The sequence below is a fragment of the Brassica napus genome, chromosome C8 (assembly GCF_020379485.1).
Source record: "Brassica napus cultivar Da-Ae chromosome C8, Da-Ae, whole genome shotgun sequence".
In the NCBI taxonomy this organism is placed as follows: domain Eukaryota; kingdom Viridiplantae; phylum Streptophyta; class Magnoliopsida; order Brassicales; family Brassicaceae; genus Brassica; species Brassica napus.
In genome coordinates this window covers 44,810,900-44,827,786 of record NC_063451.1, presented here as the reverse complement: position 1 = coordinate 44,827,786, position 16,887 = coordinate 44,810,900, and the positions used below count along the sequence as shown (strand labels likewise).

General features: G+C 36.2%; 4 protein-coding genes across 5 annotated transcripts; 2 read left to right on the top strand and 2 right to left on the bottom strand.

Moving 5' to 3' along the window:
• The first annotated feature begins 1,824 nt into the window (after positions 1-1,824).
• On the top strand, positions 1,825-3,474 carry LOC125591268 (transcription factor MYB52-like). Its single transcript, XM_048765167.1, has 3 exons — positions 1,825-2,273; positions 2,388-2,804; positions 3,150-3,474. Exons 1-3 carry the CDS (start codon positions 2,156-2,158, stop codon positions 3,356-3,358), a joined length of 744 nt encoding a protein of 247 aa, XP_048621124.1. The 5' UTR covers positions 1,825-2,155; the 3' UTR covers positions 3,359-3,474.
• Positions 3,475-4,784: 1,310 nt separating this feature from the next.
• Positions 4,785-7,950, bottom strand: LOC106365332 (threonine--tRNA ligase, mitochondrial 1). Of its 2 annotated transcripts, none has more exons than XM_048765166.1 (13): positions 7,522-7,950; positions 7,341-7,437; positions 7,162-7,248; positions 6,978-7,062; positions 6,700-6,794; positions 6,394-6,426; positions 6,221-6,307; positions 6,050-6,142; positions 5,870-5,962; positions 5,537-5,764; positions 5,305-5,376; positions 5,139-5,210; positions 4,785-5,048 (listed from the first exon to the last, which is right to left on the bottom strand). In XM_048765166.1, exons 1-13 carry the CDS (start codon positions 7,620-7,622, stop codon positions 4,938-4,940), a joined length of 1,254 nt encoding a protein of 417 aa, XP_048621123.1. In that variant the 5' UTR covers positions 7,623-7,950; the 3' UTR covers positions 4,785-4,937. The 2 variants fall into 2 exon arrangements, 1 of the variants encoding a protein (XP_048621123.1); XR_007327221.1 differs by having other exon boundaries at positions 4,952-5,048; positions 5,483-5,764; positions 7,522-7,946.
• Positions 7,951-9,200: 1,250 nt separating this feature from the next.
• Positions 9,201-13,474, bottom strand: LOC106369039 (nuclear poly(A) polymerase 1). The gene is made up of 12 exons (XM_013809139.3): positions 12,874-13,474; positions 12,691-12,768; positions 12,489-12,596; positions 11,981-12,043; positions 11,738-11,899; positions 11,433-11,546; positions 11,275-11,337; positions 10,856-11,185; positions 10,611-10,775; positions 9,694-10,530; positions 9,543-9,610; positions 9,201-9,453 (listed from the first exon to the last, which is right to left on the bottom strand). Exons 1-12 carry the CDS (start codon positions 12,976-12,978, stop codon positions 9,414-9,416), a joined length of 2,133 nt encoding a protein of 710 aa, XP_013664593.2. The 5' UTR covers positions 12,979-13,474; the 3' UTR covers positions 9,201-9,413.
• Positions 13,475-15,043: 1,569 nt separating this feature from the next.
• Positions 15,044-16,744, top strand: LOC106369040 (UNC93-like protein 1). Its single transcript, XM_013809140.3, has one exon. It carries the CDS (start codon positions 15,170-15,172, stop codon positions 16,541-16,543), a length of 1,374 nt encoding a protein of 457 aa, XP_013664594.2. The 5' UTR covers positions 15,044-15,169; the 3' UTR covers positions 16,544-16,744.
• The last annotated feature ends 143 nt before the right edge of the window (positions 16,745-16,887 follow it).

The window sequence follows — 16,887 nt, the reverse complement described above, 5'->3', positions numbered from 1 at the left end:
CGGTTTAGTGTAACCAGAATCATGTTTGCTTGTGAGTGTTAGAATAAATGCTATAGGTTTTAGTTACGAAATATGGTAAGAGTTTGGAAGCCAGTTTATTTTTTTAGTATGGTAAGAATGTATTGACTTCCTTCCCAACTAACTCCACCTATTTTCCTACTAAAATTCACCAGTAATTAATTTGGTTTTCTTCCTCCACACGTGCAAGTGAGCTCTAAAACAATTTGATTATGATTTACCTAGGATTTAATATACTTCCAACCAGTCCTTAAAAACAACCTATAAACAGTTTTGCAAGCAATCCCAAGGAAAGTTTAAAGTACAATATATATTACCTTTTCAGGTTTTCACCTTTTTTCCAGCTCTTCTTTATCACTCACAATAATTTTGATTTTTCTTATTTTTAGGATGTGTGGGACATAAGTTGAAAATAGAAACCGTGATGAATACAAATTTCATGTTCTAAGTATTTTTTTTGTAAAAACATTAGTCTCTTAATTTTAGAAGGCTAAGAGTACAACCGCCGTAGAAAAGAGATAAAGTAAGTAGTGATGTGCTTCGAGACCAAATGCCCGAGCAAATAAGATGCGACGACTTGTCGAAAATAATATTTTTAAAGTATAAATTGCGCCACTAATATATCAATCAGTTAGCCAATTAATTAATCAAGACACACGGTCGTTTTAGGGTTTCCACGTTGATCCGATCTAAGCAAAAGAAACATTTGGTTAGGTTTGAAAGGTTAACAAAACATATTCATAAGATATTTTATGATTTATTATACGTGACCTGCAATTAAACCTCAGGTCCCCAACAGCTTTACCAAACCATCTCCTTCCCACCAGTTTTCAATCTTTTTAGAAATGTGTTGATATCTTCGGAAGTTAGAAAAGCAGTTAATGTCTTGTAAACTGTAATACTCCATTAGTTATACCAAAGGCAGTACGGTAGGAATCTATTCATCAAGTTTGATATCCACAAATCCTGGAATAACAAAAGTTCCATTGTCCCATGTTTTGGCCAACTATATTGTCTTTAGTATGTAAGATGAATTAATAACTAAGCTGAAAAATATTTCCACGTGAGATAATACATCTGTGGTATGTACATGATTACTTTTTTTATATAGTTTCATAATTAATGCATTTAAGTTTTTCTTCAACTCTTACAAATTATAATCTTAAAACAAAAATAATAACATATTTTCCCTTTAATAGTGTATCTTAGACTAATTTGTAAATATATCCTTCATAAGCAAACAATATACATTTACATAGGAAAAGCAAATATTCATAGTTTTTAACCTTTTTGTAATTAACTTTCTTTCTTCTGATAAGGATATAGTTTTTAACATCTGAAACGTATAATGTATATTCGGTGCCGTAAATTGTAGTACGTACCTCCCATCTTGAATCATATGTTCTAGAAGTTGTCCATATATGTAAAACTGTGGAGTATAAATTATTTCGTACCTATATACGGTTATATGATTATATATGCGTATAGAATTGCTGAAGACAGTGAAGAGTGTACAACGTAATTGAAGTATATATTGATTCTTTCTCAAAAAAAAAAAAGAAGTAATATTGGTGGCCGAAGTAGAGGGTTTAGGTTGGAAAAAATATATTTAAGAGTAGACGTTGAAAGTTTAACGAAGATTCACCCCACCAAGCAATCTCTGATCCCTCTGTGTTATCTCCTTTTCTCTTTTTTTTTGTGTTTTATTTTAATTATTCATCAACTAAAAAAATCCCACATAAACGAAAATCTGTAATGGAATATATTTATACAAGAAATAAAATATTATAAGAAAAAAGATGTGGAAAGTGTTCCAAAAAAAGATGTGGAAAATTAATAAGAACAAAAGGTGGATTACTTAAAAGAGTGTGTTTGGTTAGGGAAGACGTTGGCATCAGTCACCGGTGAAAACGTCTCTCCAAACTCCTAACGAAACTTATAATATTCACTATTTTCAATTCTCCATATAATATATATGTGTATGTATGGTGCTGTTGCTCTTCAGCTTTCTTCTTGTTCCTACATACACATCTTCTCTCACCTACATCAAACCTAGGGTTTCTTATTATACCAACATCTAAACATCTATATATATTTATCTGTCATAACATAAATCACAGATTCACAGAGATTCAAAATGATGTGTAGTCGAGGACATTGGAGACCTGCAGAGGATGAGAAGCTTCGAGAACTCGTTGAACAGTTTGGTCCTCATAATTGGAACGCCATAGCTCAGAAGCTCTCTGGTCGATCTGGTAACAGCCATTTACTTTTTTTTTAACAAAAAAATCATTTACTATAATTTCTTATAAAAAAAATTATTATGTTCATTCGGGTAGGTTTTATTTACTTATTTATTTGATTTTCAGGTAAAAGTTGTAGACTAAGATGGTTTAATCAGTTGGATCCTAGAATTAACCGAAACCCGTTCACGGAGGATGAAGAAGAAAGGCTTTTAGCTTCTCATCGGATCCACGGGAACAGATGGTCCGTGATCGCAAGATTTTTCCCCGGTCGAACCGATAACGCCGTTAAAAACCATTGGCACGTCATCATGGCTCGTCGTGGCCGAGAACTGTCCAAGCTACGTCCACGTGATCTTGGCCATGATGGCACGAAGGCTGCGACGATTGGTTATGACGGCTGCGATAAGAAGAGAAGATTGGCAACCGCAACCACTATCAGTTATCCTCACCAGTTCTCACATATTAGTCATTTTCAGCTCCTCAAAGAGTTCTTGACCGGAAAGATCGGGTTATGCAATAATACTACTCCAATCAACGAAGGTAATTAAATTAATATGGATTAAACTTGTGTGTTTATGTAGATAGATAGATGCATATATAAACAAACATGTGCATTTTCCTTCATAACCATTAGATAAATTGCAGTTAGTGGTGCAAATGATTAAAAAAAAATCATTTTCTTTTAGTTTATATGGATTATAATTCATGTTTTTCAGCAAATATTGATTTAATTTGGATTATCAAATTTGTAAAGAATTCTTAAATAGTTTTTGAATCGAACATGATAAGTAAAGATGCATATATGCACATGCTTGCTTGTGTGTACAATTATATAATTGTGAGATATCTAAAAATTAACGATATGATCATCGTTGATTTGGTCAGGAGCGATAAACCAAAGCAAAAGACCGATGGAGTTCTACGATTTTCTCCAAGTCAAGACGGATTCAAAGAAACCCGAAGTGTTAGACAATTCAAGAAAATACGAAGAAGAAGATGATGTTTCTGAACACAACCACAATCACAACGAGAATTGTGTTCCCTTTATCGACTTTTTGTCTGTTGGAAACTCTGCCTCTCAGGGTTTATGTTAATCCGTACAACATGTACTATAAGGTAGATCATCTGTTAATGACATGTAAAGCTTACTAATCAGTTAGAGCTCTTGTTTGAGCCAAATGTTAACTAAGACAGCCCAACTTTTCTTGTACATCAAATCTAAGATTGTTTATTTAGATTTGTTTGGTTTGATTACGAATCAATTAGAGCTCATTAAGAGGTTTTATTGTCAACATCAAACACAATGTTACTAATGATGAAGAAAATGCATCACTAAATGATTTTCTTTATTGAACTTATGATTTCATAGGCAGACTATTTTGACTCGGATAACTTGTGCTGATGAATGAAGCTCTGATCTTTTACGTAACTAGATGTAAAGAAATAAAAGAAAATTTTGAAAATTGTAAAAAAAAAGACTTTTACAAGGTTTTGTCTAGCATCTTTAATTGTGAAGTATAATAAGTTAATAACGGAAAGACGAAATCGAGGTTGGAGTATAGATATGATTAAGTTGGGAGTAGTTATCAGCCACCAAGAAATATATATCCAAAGTAGCAAAAATCTACCTTTGTTTTATTATAATTCGTTTTATTTAGGTGGAGATGAAGAACATACATCTTGACACGACTTATAACCATACTTCTACAGGTATACTTTCGAAATAGATTAGTTTATATTAATTTAATTAGAAAGTTTTTCTTCCACTTTGTTTTCCTGAAATTGATGTCATTATGATTGCAAGGATTTCCTCGTTGAGTTAACTAAGTATGTCACTTTTTTTGTTTAAGACAATACGAAAGAACAACCCAAATGATAAATACATAATTTTTTATGAAACATAATCAAGTGCAAACGTTGATTATTGTACAAAGATGTTGAAATCAATCAAATTTGGATAAGATTAAGAGACCCGCTAGGACATGTATAATTTCTTGATTAGATGTGTATACCTCACAGGAGATAATACATTTTATGGTGGTGAAAAGTCGATCACTTTGAGACGGATCTATTTTTCAAAGAATAATTAATTTAACATAATTTTAACTTTGTTCTATGAAAATATAGGAGCCTCCGGATCAAAAAATTATAATCATTAAAAATTGAACACTTTGAGATATAACATACGAAATCATTAAAAGTGTTCACTTTTTGATGATTAGAATTCTTATATTTACAATAAATAACGAAAAAAAAAGAGGAAAAAGAGTGAGATACTCATTTAAAATATTGCTCTTACTCATATACTATTATTTTGATGATTCAGTTTTATAAAAAAATGAAATATTAATATATTTTTATTTATTGAGAGACAATGTAAGTTTTTCCTGATGATGATGCTCTAATAATTTTTAAAGGAAACTATAAATCTTCTGCAAGAAAAACATGGAATAAAAAATTATCCTTAGAAAAAAATTGAACAAAAACAACAGAATCCAATATGAAATACCATCCCAAATATTACTCTTTTAAATAGAAGTTTATAAAGGTTTTGTAATGCGATAACATCCATAACAAATTTATAGAGGTTTCCACTGAAAAGACATAAACCAATATGAAAACCAATAAAGAAACACATGATCAACAAACTATTAAGTTTAAGCCCATTGAATTTCAAAGAAATTTGACAATCCTGAGCTTGAACACATCGAGCAGAGCGTCAACGCTCATCATTGGAACTTTTGAACGGTCTGAACAGCTTGAGTCTCTGAGCAGAGCAGTCACCTGAACACAAAATATTTAATGTTTAAGAGAGGCTTGATCGATGCTCATACAATCTCATATATAGGAATGAGTATAACTGATAGCTCTAACCTGTCTCGTCGCAACTTCTTCATCACCCACAACTAGAATGTAGTTGTACTGCACGATCTCAGCTTCTCCCACCTATAAAACAATTCAAATCATCACTCAAAATATGCATGCATACAGGAAAGAACTATACAATTGTGTATGTGTTCAGGGACCTTGTAAAAGTTACCTTCTCACTGATGTTTCTGTCTGTTGTGTCAACATCAACATGGTACCCAGCTTCATGAATCTGTCTTCTCACCTGTTTGAATAATTACAAACAAAAAAAAATAAAAAAAGGCAGAGATAAGACTCTCCAAGTAACTGCAAGTGCTCATATGGAGGAGTTGCAGTCAAGACTGTAAAACCTCTTCTGCTTAGGAACGATCATTCTCATTGTTTGATGAAGAGCAAACTATGACCTGCCTTGGACTAATCCAGAACGGCCATTTTCCTTTGTAATGGTCTAACAATATGGCAAGCATACGCTCAAAAGATCCCAACACCGTTCTATGTATCATAAAAGGTCTCACCCCTTTATCCTTATCCTCAGATCCCAACACTTTACTATGTATCATAACATTTTCCTTTTTTTCCTCATCTGAGGGTGAGTACCGAAGTTTGAAGTGATCAGGTAGTTGAAAATCGAGCTGATATGAGCAATAACAACAAGCGTTACACTAAATAACCTACCAAGATAAATCCAGCAAGCAAAAAAAAAGGTTAAAACTAAAAGAATTTGGGAGCTGCCTAACCTGTATACTAGCACACTGGAACTTCCTTTTCATTGCATCAGACAATGTTATGTCTATCTTTGGGCCACACAATGCACCCACTCCTCTGTTCACCTGCAGAATCCATAAATATTTATTAGAATGGATGCATACTCTGTGACTAATAAGCTTTGAGTAGAAGCATCAGAAGTGGTTTAATACAGTGAATGGCTTTCCAAATTCTTGTAGTGCTTCTACAAGATCATTTTCACCTTCCTCCCATCTTTGAAAATCTTTAGTGTTTTCCTCTGGCCTCTGAAATTGAGATAACATGCAATGATCATATCACACAAAGTGTATCCACATGTGGTAGATGAAATCATAATATCCTACCGTTAAGAGCTTTAGCTCATAGGTAAAGCCAAATTTTGTGTAAACATAGTCAACAAAATCCAATACATCTTTGACTTCCCTTTTAACCTGCAAAATAGACAGAATACTTCTAACAAGAAACTGGGAGGATATGAAAATCCAACTTTGCTGGATAAAAAACAAATAACACAAACCTGGTCCTTTGTACAGAATATATGTGCATCATCCTGAAAAAAAAATGCAGCATGCAAAGGGGTATAAAGTAAGTGTTGGACTCTTAACTTCACCATGTCTCTAATGTTAATGCTAGAGTGCAAGAATTTTTATTTCTGATCTAGCTCTACTCCTAGAGAAGTTTAACTACTCCATGATCATTGTATGTCTCTTGATGTTGTTTTTCTCCAAGTTACTCTCACTGTCTCACATAAACCTTAAAGTTTTCTTAGTTCTCTTTACATAAAATTTTAAACAGGAGAAGTCTATAAGGATGCAAAATATACCTGCTGGAACCGACGGGTATGGGTCAAACCACTAAGAGCTTCACTTGCCTCATTTCGATGTAACACTCCAAACTCAGCCAGCCTAATGGGTAATTCTACATACCATACCATAAAGCTGGCGTCAGCAAAGATAAAAAGATAGATTACATTCTTATCATGAGTTAGATTTATAAAGAGAAAAGCATTAGTTCTCCATAATTTTCTTGTAGAAAAGTCACAAGGAACAAGGTTCATGTGTTCGAACTAGATCAAACTGCAGTACAGGAACGGAACCAGACCTCTACAGGACCGAACTCTGTGTTCGAACATCAAGCAGTGACCAGGGCCATTGATAGATTTGAGCCCAAAGTCTTGTTTATCAATCTGCACAAGAAACAACAGAGAAAGTCATTTTAAATTTCACCTATATAGATAAAGTAACAAAGTCAAGAAGACTGCGTGAAGCTTTCGTTGCATTCTTACATCAAATGTAAACATATTTTCCTTATAGCTTGCAGCATCTTTGGATTTTTCCCTGAGTTTCATGTTGTAAATATTCGGTGAAATAACCTGGAAAAATTCAAGATTAAACTTAGCAAACCCTAGTGCACACTGTAATCAAAGTATACTGAAAGAGTAAAAATGACTAGTAAAGATAAAACCTCTTCGTAACCCCTTTTCCAATATTCTTTCTTAATGAATTCAATCAACTTGTTGTATACACGAGTGCCGTGAGGGAGGAGAAAGCAACTCCCAGGGCTGAAATACTTACATATATCATTAGTTTTTGTCGTGGAACACAAGAAAGAGGAACTACTGTATTACAATAGCAGTGAAAAGAACCTCATTTTGTGACAATGGAAAAGTTCATCTTGTTTCACTGATGAAGTATTCTGGATGACGACTGAGAGAGAAGGCTCATCCTCGGGATGATTATCCGCCATCGATGGAGGAGCACAGAAAGTGATGGAGCAGAGGAAGTCTAAGAGATCTTGTAGAATTCGAAAGGACAGATGAAAGAAAATTCTCAAAGACCGAAGAAGTTTTTTAATTTATAAACCTTTTATGTAGAAAGTAACAAATCTGATAGATTTTAATCATTTCTTTTATATTAAAGAGATTTTCCCTCAGATGTAATGATGTAATGGTATAATATATTTATTGTATGTAAATACTGTTATTAATTTCATTATATAAATATATAATATAATTTAACAAAAAACAATTATAGAATAATATCCATTATATTTCAATTATAGAATATAATCTTTCATTATATTCTATTTCAATTATAGAATATAATCTAACAAAAAACAGTTATAGAACATTATATTATCTTTTAGAGCTAAATTTTCTTTTTATCTTTTATTGTCAAATAAAACTAATTTTCTAAAGAGAAATAACGCCTAAAAAGTCCTTTTCAAAACAAAATAACGCCTAAAAAGTTTTTTTTTTTTTGGGCAACCGCCTAAAAAGTTAAAAAGAAACGCCTAAAAGAAAACGTGCATGTCAAAGCTTTTGGTAATGACACCAAATATTTGTGGTAACACCAAAAAGGAGAAAAAAACAATCCAATTTCTGCTGTCGTATTCTAGTGCCTAGTTTTAAGCACCCAAAGTACCTAATCAGTTTCAAGCCGTGTTCGGGAACGCGCTAGGCGCTAGTCGGACTGTCGGATTGGGCCTAGCGCCTAAAGAGAAAATCGGGGATTAATCGGAAATTATGCGGGACGGAATTTTTAGATGGTTTACTATGTTATAAAACATGTTAATCTTTATTTGTATATAACATTAATACATTTTCATGTTTAAGATTGTATAAAACACACAAATAGAATATAAAAACTTAATATAGTGTAATTTTCATCAAAATTATGAATATAAATGATATTTATAAAATTTTAGATCAAATAAACAAATAAAAATATTATTTAAAATAAAATAATAGATTAGGCGGCTAGACGGTCATTTAGGCGGTCTAGGCGAAAAAAATCGGATATCCGATTTTTTTAACCGATTTTGCATAAATCGGAGCGGAAAAGTGACGCGTAGCGCCTAGGCGACCGATTTTTAGAACAGGGGTTTCAAGTGGTGTCATTGATTCGATTCAGTAGACAGATTAAACTGTTTGGAGCTATAGTCAGTTGTAGCATCCCTGCGCCATGTTGGTTTATAAACTCCTACGCGGCCGATTTTTAGAACAGGGATTTCAAGTGGTGTCGTTGATTCGATTCAGTAGACAGATTAAACTGTTTGGAGCTATAGTCAGTTGTAGCATCCCTGCGCCATGTTGGTTTATAAAGTTGTCTGGTTTTAGATTCTTTAGCAATCACAAGGGTTTACTTTGGTACAGATGTTCTTTTGTTAGTTTTTGTTTGGTGTGTGGGTTTGATAAGCAATAAACAAACTCAGAAATGAGAACTCTAGTTCGGTTAGAGAATGGAATCTTACCATCCTTTTGTCTATAGCTTGGTTAAAGTATGTTTCAAGTATTCAAACCATTTGGCTCTTGCTGCAGACCCGGAACTCAAAGTCTTTAGGACTTGTATTTTATGATTCTTATCCAAACGAGTTTTACATCGAACTCAAGTATTCAGAACTTGCTTTAACATCTTAAGAGACGAAGCATAATAATATTAAATCCTTCTTTTACACAAAGTAAGAAGCAGCCTTCAGTTTAACCACTCGAATTTGGATAAGCTCTGAGATTCTTGGCCATGTAGGGCACAATCTTTATTACTTGCCATTGGTTTTGCCTAGAGACGTGAAGTTCAATCTGCGAATAATCAGACAGCAAAAAGCAAGCAAACGTTGTCAAATCCTATATGCAGATTCAAATGGAGTACAAGTATACAAACCACTTACTTGATTATCGGTTTTCTCTGCTGCACTGAAGCCCTATGCGTCACCTCAGGCTGTCGCATTGGAAGAACCTTTAAGAAACAAGGAGAAAAGAAAAATCAGACAAGAACAAGATCACGAGACCATTTGAAGTATCGAAAGACAAATAAAGAACCTCGAGTTCTTCAAGTGCTTCATTGGAGAATGGTGAGCCATTTGAAGTAGTGGCCTCGAACGGAGGTATAGTTCCAGTAGCAGTGACTTGGTTTCCAAAGTCAAAGCTGCCTTCAAGCTCCTCTGTTTCTTCACTAGTAGGAGCTTGAGGAGTGGCTATCTTCTCTATTGGATGACTCTCTGGTGCATCCTCCTTACTTAAAACAACAACATTCTCCTGTGGATCCGTGCTGATGGGATCAGATTTACCGTTTGTACAACAATCTTTCATAGGACTAGAGCAAATGGATCCAACAGATGGATCCGGGCTCCCGCCTTCACCGTTCTCAGCAGGCATTGGAACAGCAACGTGTTTAGAGTTCCTTAACTGATCCGCGAGTGTCTCATCATCTCCCCGTTTTCTCTTCTTCTCATCTCCTGGACTGTTGGAACCAGCTTTACTTTCAGAACTCGTTTCATTTGTTGTTGTTGCAGTAGTAGTAGTAGCTGCACTTGCTGTAGAAGAAACTCTATGCTCTGCGCGGCGTTTGCTGTCCCATGTTCCTTTAGAGGCATGCGAAGGTCTAACACCACCAGGAAACACAAAGCTCGGTAGACTCCTTCGCTTTATGTGGCTGACACTAATCTCCATCCCGGGAATCCACAGCATGTAACCGTTAACTGTGTGTTTAAACTCCTCAACTGTTCTTCTGATATCAAACGGCTCGCCTTCGGCTGCTGGAACTCCTTGTTTGCGCTGCAGACCCATGAAGTAAGAGCAGTGAAGCGGTCGGGATGCGTCTTGAAAGTCATGTGGATGAGGGTGGCATTGAAGCATGTCATAAGTATGTCTCTCAATCTAAGAATACATTGTAAATATCTAAGTCAGATAGATTCTTTTTTATCAACAATCAACAGAGAATAGACAAAGAGTATCACCTTCAGTGTGAGCTGTCTGAGACGAGACTCAACCCATCCTTTCCACTTTCTTAAATCATCGACATTAGCGGCAGAGATGTCGATCTGAAGATAGTTTTTATACGCTTCAAAGAATGCAAATGGCTCAAAGAGAGTATCCCAGTCAGCTTTGTTCGCTTCCATAGCCTGCAATGCATCAAACGACTATCATAAGCCCCCACAATCTGCATAGAAGCCAAAACAATCCAGACTATCTAAATCTTTACCTCACATATATCTTTGCCTCTCTGAAACTCTCCTGTCATAATCCGCAACGTACTTGCAGAGACATTGTAACTTGAGTTCATACAAGGATAAGCAGGGGTAATGATGGGCATCATGTGCAACCGGTCTTTGGGGTTTCTTCTAGGATCCCAAACTTGAAGACCGAGGGATCCTTCATCCATAGAACAAAGAAGGACTGGATTCGGCCAACGCCATTGAGTGTAGACTCTAAAGAACCGAGACGCCAACATATTAGGGAGAGCGTTAGGATAAAGTTGGCATATCCGAGCTACAAGCAATGCCCAGTTTATACCACCAAGAAATCCAGAGACCTAGCAATCGTCGGAAAAAGACTTTGACATAAGTAACTTGGGAGTCACATAAATGAAATGGAGTTAAAAGAGTTCTGGAGAAGAAATACATTAGAGTATACTCCACGTCGCTTGGCCCAAAACCGCATGCATCTTAATGTTGTCCTGAAATTCTGCTCATAAATAAAACATAGAATCAACTAAGCAATTCATATGGATAATTATAAAGTTTTATAAAATTAAGACGTGTCATCAGTAAGCACAAAACCTCAATGTTAGGAACCAGACGCAAGATCTGGTCAGTAACTCTACAACCGTTGAGGCTTCGAACAGTTTGCTCATCAGCATTCTGTAGAATGGAATCCTGTGATATATCTAAGTCCTGCACCATAAACATCAGGCAGGGAACACTGTTAAGATTCTTCCAAGAGATCCACTCATAACATCCATTCAAATCATTAACATATTGGAAGTGCATAAACAACGTGAAACTATTTGGTTTTAACTAGTAGGAATGAGTTTAAACTGAGCTCAACAATCAAACAACCACCTCTCTGTAAATCCAGAAATTACCTTAGGTATAACCCAGAGTGGAAGTTGTGCATAGAGGAGATCTATAGACACTCCATTAAGTTTGAATCCCATCAAGGGAACATGAGCATCAGGCACAGGGTGAAGCTCAGTTACTTCCGGCATTTCGGACAGCATCCTTTGCAGCTCACCAAAGAAATCACCCTATTGGCAATTTAAAAAAAGAAGAATATTACACTTAATACATATTCAGGCCAACGTATAGATGCAAGAGATTAATAGTACTTCTCTAGTTGCATGTCTAGGCCCCACACATAAAGTGTCTATATCAGCACCAGGTCCATGTACCTATTTGAGGAAATAAAACAAACTGTTATAGGAACACCAGATACAGTAAAATAAGGGTGTTAGTCATGTTACAAAGAACAATCATCAACTGCAGAGGAGTTCACTAGGACACTGACTGTTTAAGAAGAAAAAAAAATTATCTCCAAAAACCAATTGCAACCAGTGTGTCCGACATTTAACAACAATTGAAATGCCTGAAAAGCTCATACAGAGATGATACAAGTGATATAACATTGATCTCAATATGTTTGAGTGACACAAAAGAGCATCTGAGACAAGTCACAAGTGATGCCACTTCCCACACATGTACATCTAAAAGACAACAGCAAACAAACACACAGCTTTCACCAATTCATGATATGTCCCTTGCCTCTACACCAAAGTGTACACAGTACAAAAGGAATGAGTAAAACAAAGTTAATCTTGTATAAATCTTAATGGTTACCCCTAGCCGATAAGAACCGAAAGTAAATATCTCGGCGTTAGCCTCATGAAGCAGCTGATCATTCAACCCTTTGGCGCGGCTGATTGTTTTTATCCATGTTTTCACAATCTGTACACAAATAAACAACGAAGACCTTACCGTGGATCTTTTACAAACATCAATCAAAAATCCATAAACCTTCCAAAAAAAAAATAGTAAGAACCTGATCAAGTCTCCCAAGAACCTCCTCCCTTCTAACAGCTTCCTCCTTACTCTCGTACAATCCAACATCTTGCAAATACTGAACGAGTAACATAAACATATTAGAAATCAGCAAAGAAACAAATATACAGTAAACTATATAGCATAGCAAAAAAAAATACAAGCTTTAAGATATGAGCAAAACCTTCTCGAGCTCTCGTGTCTTGACCACATCAAGCTCCGTTGGTCCTCCCAAAGAGATAGGTTCTGTAATACCATACCTCTGCCCATTCTGCTGGACACTAGCCATCGATCTTACCTACTTTTTTTTTTCCTAACTTTTTTCTTTGCTCTCAATGTTTCAATTAGATTCTTCTACAAGCATAAACTTTCATCTTTTTTTTTTCTCAACGAGGATAATTCGAATAATGTTAAGCTAAAAAAAGGAAGACTCTGAGAAGATTACTATGGAGAAAAGTGTTGATCATACATCAAAGGCTTTGCTAAATCAAAGAGAAAGCCAAAAGTAGAAAAGAAAAAAAAAAAGCGAAACACTATGGAATCATACAACAGTAGCCAAGCTCTTCTCGGGAACAACCCTTAAAACCCTAATCCGAGAAACTGGTATTACAACGAAGAGAATCGCATAAAGTCTCGTCCTTTTGAACACCCGGCGCTAGATGCAGGCCGAATCCACCAATCGGAGATGATTCTCCGGCGAGAAGAAGAACAACAACGAGTTTCACCCCCTTCTCTCGCTTTGGGATTAGAGATGATTAGCTATATTCCTAGGAACCGTGTTTCTAAACCTGACCCGTTTTAAGATCCGACCCAGTATTTTAACTGGGCCTCGCTATTTATCCTCTTTAAATATTCCCGATTTTTAGATCAGACACGATTTTAGATCCGACCGTTTTTAAACTGCGGTTCACTATTTTTTCTATTTAAATATCCATATTTTTTTTTGTTTTGGTCAACGTTGAGAATTAATTAGTTACTAGATCTTGATCCGCGCTACAAAGCGCGGGTATATCGTTTGTTTTGTTTTTTCGGAATATTTTTTATATATAGCTTAAAATGAATATCACCTCGTTCCTGGTTGAACAAAAAAGAAGAATATCACCCGTTCCACATTCGTAAAATCAGTTAAATGTAAAAAGTAGTTAAATGAAATAGGTATGTGTTTTGCTCGTAGGAAGCAACAAACATATCAATATACAATTTAGTTCTCAATATTATTTAGTATATGAACTTTAAGATTTTTAAAATAATTTCAATGGGTTATTCGAACCAGAACTAAAATTTAAAAATATCTGAATGAGGCTAAAATATTAAACTCCGAAAACCCAAAATCCGAATTAGATCCTAACCAAATCGGAATGAGTACTCGAACGACCACCCCTAATTTCTGTATAAGATATTGTATAGGTTTAGACACATTTATCCAGAACCAAAAAACTAAAACCAAATGTAAACCTAATTCATAAATAATCAAGTGAATCATATATCTCTGGAACCAAAAAATTGAATTGAACGGAACCAAACCGCTAACCAAATAGGTATCCAAAATTTTAAAATGGAATTATATACCCACAAATATTAATTATACTTAATTTTTAAATAGTTAAATATACTAAAAATACTATTTATTAACAAAATTACCCGAATATTTTTATCCATAAATTTAAAATTATCTAAATTATTTGATATTTTTATTCAAACCGTCCGATATTTAAAGCTGATATAATTATTTATTTATTTGTAAACATAGTTATTGATACTATGAATATAAATGCTATTAATTGTTATTGATAATGTATATACAGAATGGTATCAGGCATGCGAAAATCAAAGCATCTAATAGATGAATTGGTTGCTGTCAATGATTGTAGTCGAATACTTTTTCCACTCAAAGTAATGCATCCCGAAATGATAGGAAGTAAAGGGAAGAGGAAGTTATTTTTTTTCATTTTTTTTTCATCGGGAAGTTATAAAATATCAAGGAAAGAGGAGGTTATAATATATATATACATGTCATGGCAGTTAAATTTTTAAGAAAATGGTTATAAATAATTGGACCAAACAAATATCAATTGGTCATACAGGAGTTTTAATAGAATAGATATATTTTTTTAAAAATATTTATTCTTATCGGAATATAAGAAACGTCTTTTAATTTTTAATTAAAAAAACTAAGAACCAGCTTTTAAATAAGAATTTTTTTAGTTAAAAATTAAGATACGTTTTTTATATTCCGTTGAAAATCCCATTAATCATAATCATGATCTTAGGTAGCCATAATTAATGGTCATGTACCTTTCGCTCTCGAGTTATTACAGTTAGATACTAGATCAGATTAAAACTTAAATTCATTAATTAATATTCTTTTTCCCCGTGACATCTCCGCCATTGAAGGAAGAATCATTTCAAAATCACAAACTAAAGATCCGAGCTTTGAGTTGTAGGACAGAAACATTCTTATCTTCAACTGCTTTCTGACCATGAGTGTAATAACCGAAGAAGAAAAAACGAATCACGGCGGAGTTGTAGAGGAGAAGCCAAAACGATGGCGACTCAACTCTCCTCTGTCTCAAGTCACCTTAATGGGCTTCGTCTGTTTCTGCTGCCCAGGCATGTTCAACGCTCTCTCCGGCATGGGAGGCGGCGGTCAAGTCGATCCCACCGCCGCTAACAACGCCAACACCGCCGTCTACACCGCTTTCACCGTTTTCGGCGTCTTGGGCGGCGCGTTCTACAACGTCCTCGGTCCGCGCCTCACGTTAGCCGCCGGCTGCTCCACTTACGTCCTCTACGCCGGATCTTTCCTCTACTACAACCACCACCACCACCAGGCCTTCGCCATCGTCGCCGGAGCCCTCCTCGGCTGCGGCGCCGGGCTTCTCTGGGCGGGAGAAGGGGCAGTGATGACGTCGTACCCGCCTCCGCACCGGAAAGGCACTTACATCGCGCTGTTCTGGAGCATCTTCAACCTCGGCGGCGTGATCGGAGGTTTGATCCCGTTTATCCTCAACTACCGCCGTAGCTCCGCCGCGTCGGTCAACGACGCGACGTACATAGCTTTCATGTGCTTCATGTTCGCCGGGGTTCTCCTCTCGTTCGGCATCCTCCCGGCGAACTCCGTCGTCCGCGACGACGGATCTAGGTGCTCCGCCGTGAAATACTCCCGCGCCTCGACGGAGTTCGCCGCGGTGCTGCGCCTGTTCCTCGATAAGAAGATGCTGCTCATCGTCCCCGCGGCTTGGGCGAGCAACTTCTTCTATAGCTACCAGTTCAACAACGTGAACGGTCTCCTCTTCAACCTCAGGACCAGAGGCTTCAACAACGTCTTTTACTGGGGAGCTCAGATGGCTGGCTCGTTCGCCATCGGGTACATAATGGACTTCAGCTTCAAAAGCAGGAGAGCGAGGGGGTTCGCCGGAATATCTTTAGTGGCGGTGATCGGGACCGTGATATGGGCAGGAGGGTTGGCGAATCAGCACGGTTACTCGTTTGACAATCTTCCGGTGAAGAAACTTGACTTCAAAGATTCAGGGAAAGACTTCGCCGGACCGTTCATGCTGTACATGAGCTATGGTTTGTTAGATGCGATGTATCAGAGTATGGTGTATTGGTTGATCGGTGCACTTGCGAATGATTCGATGACTTTGAGTAGGTACAGTGGATTCTACAAAGGAGTGCAGAGCGCAGGAGCTGCGGTGGCTTGGCAGATAGATACACGTAAGGTACCGTTAATGTCGCAGCTTGTTATAAACTGGTCACTCACTACGGTAAGTTATCCTTTGTTGGTTATACTCGTCTATGTGTTTGTTAAAGACGAAGTTGATGGTGATGATGTTAGTGGTAATAAGGTGTAGAGCATTGAGTAGTTTCTAGTACAACTGCGTTGAAATGCATTTGATAATCATATGCAGTGTTTTCTCGTTTAAATTACATTTGATAATCGATTACGTATCTAAATAACAGAAAGAAACAAAGATTGGAGGCAGTGCAATGTCTATGTACTTTAAGGTATTTATTGAGACTGGGTAAAGAGAAGTCCTTTGTTGAGTGTTGTACACAACTTTTTGATTTTGATTAGTAGCTAAGGGTACAGAATCTGACTTCACTGAATGTATATAGATGTCTTGTTGCGCGCGACAGTGTGATCTGTGTTATTTTTGGGACAGATGAATAAAACTGACTGAAAACATCACCTCGA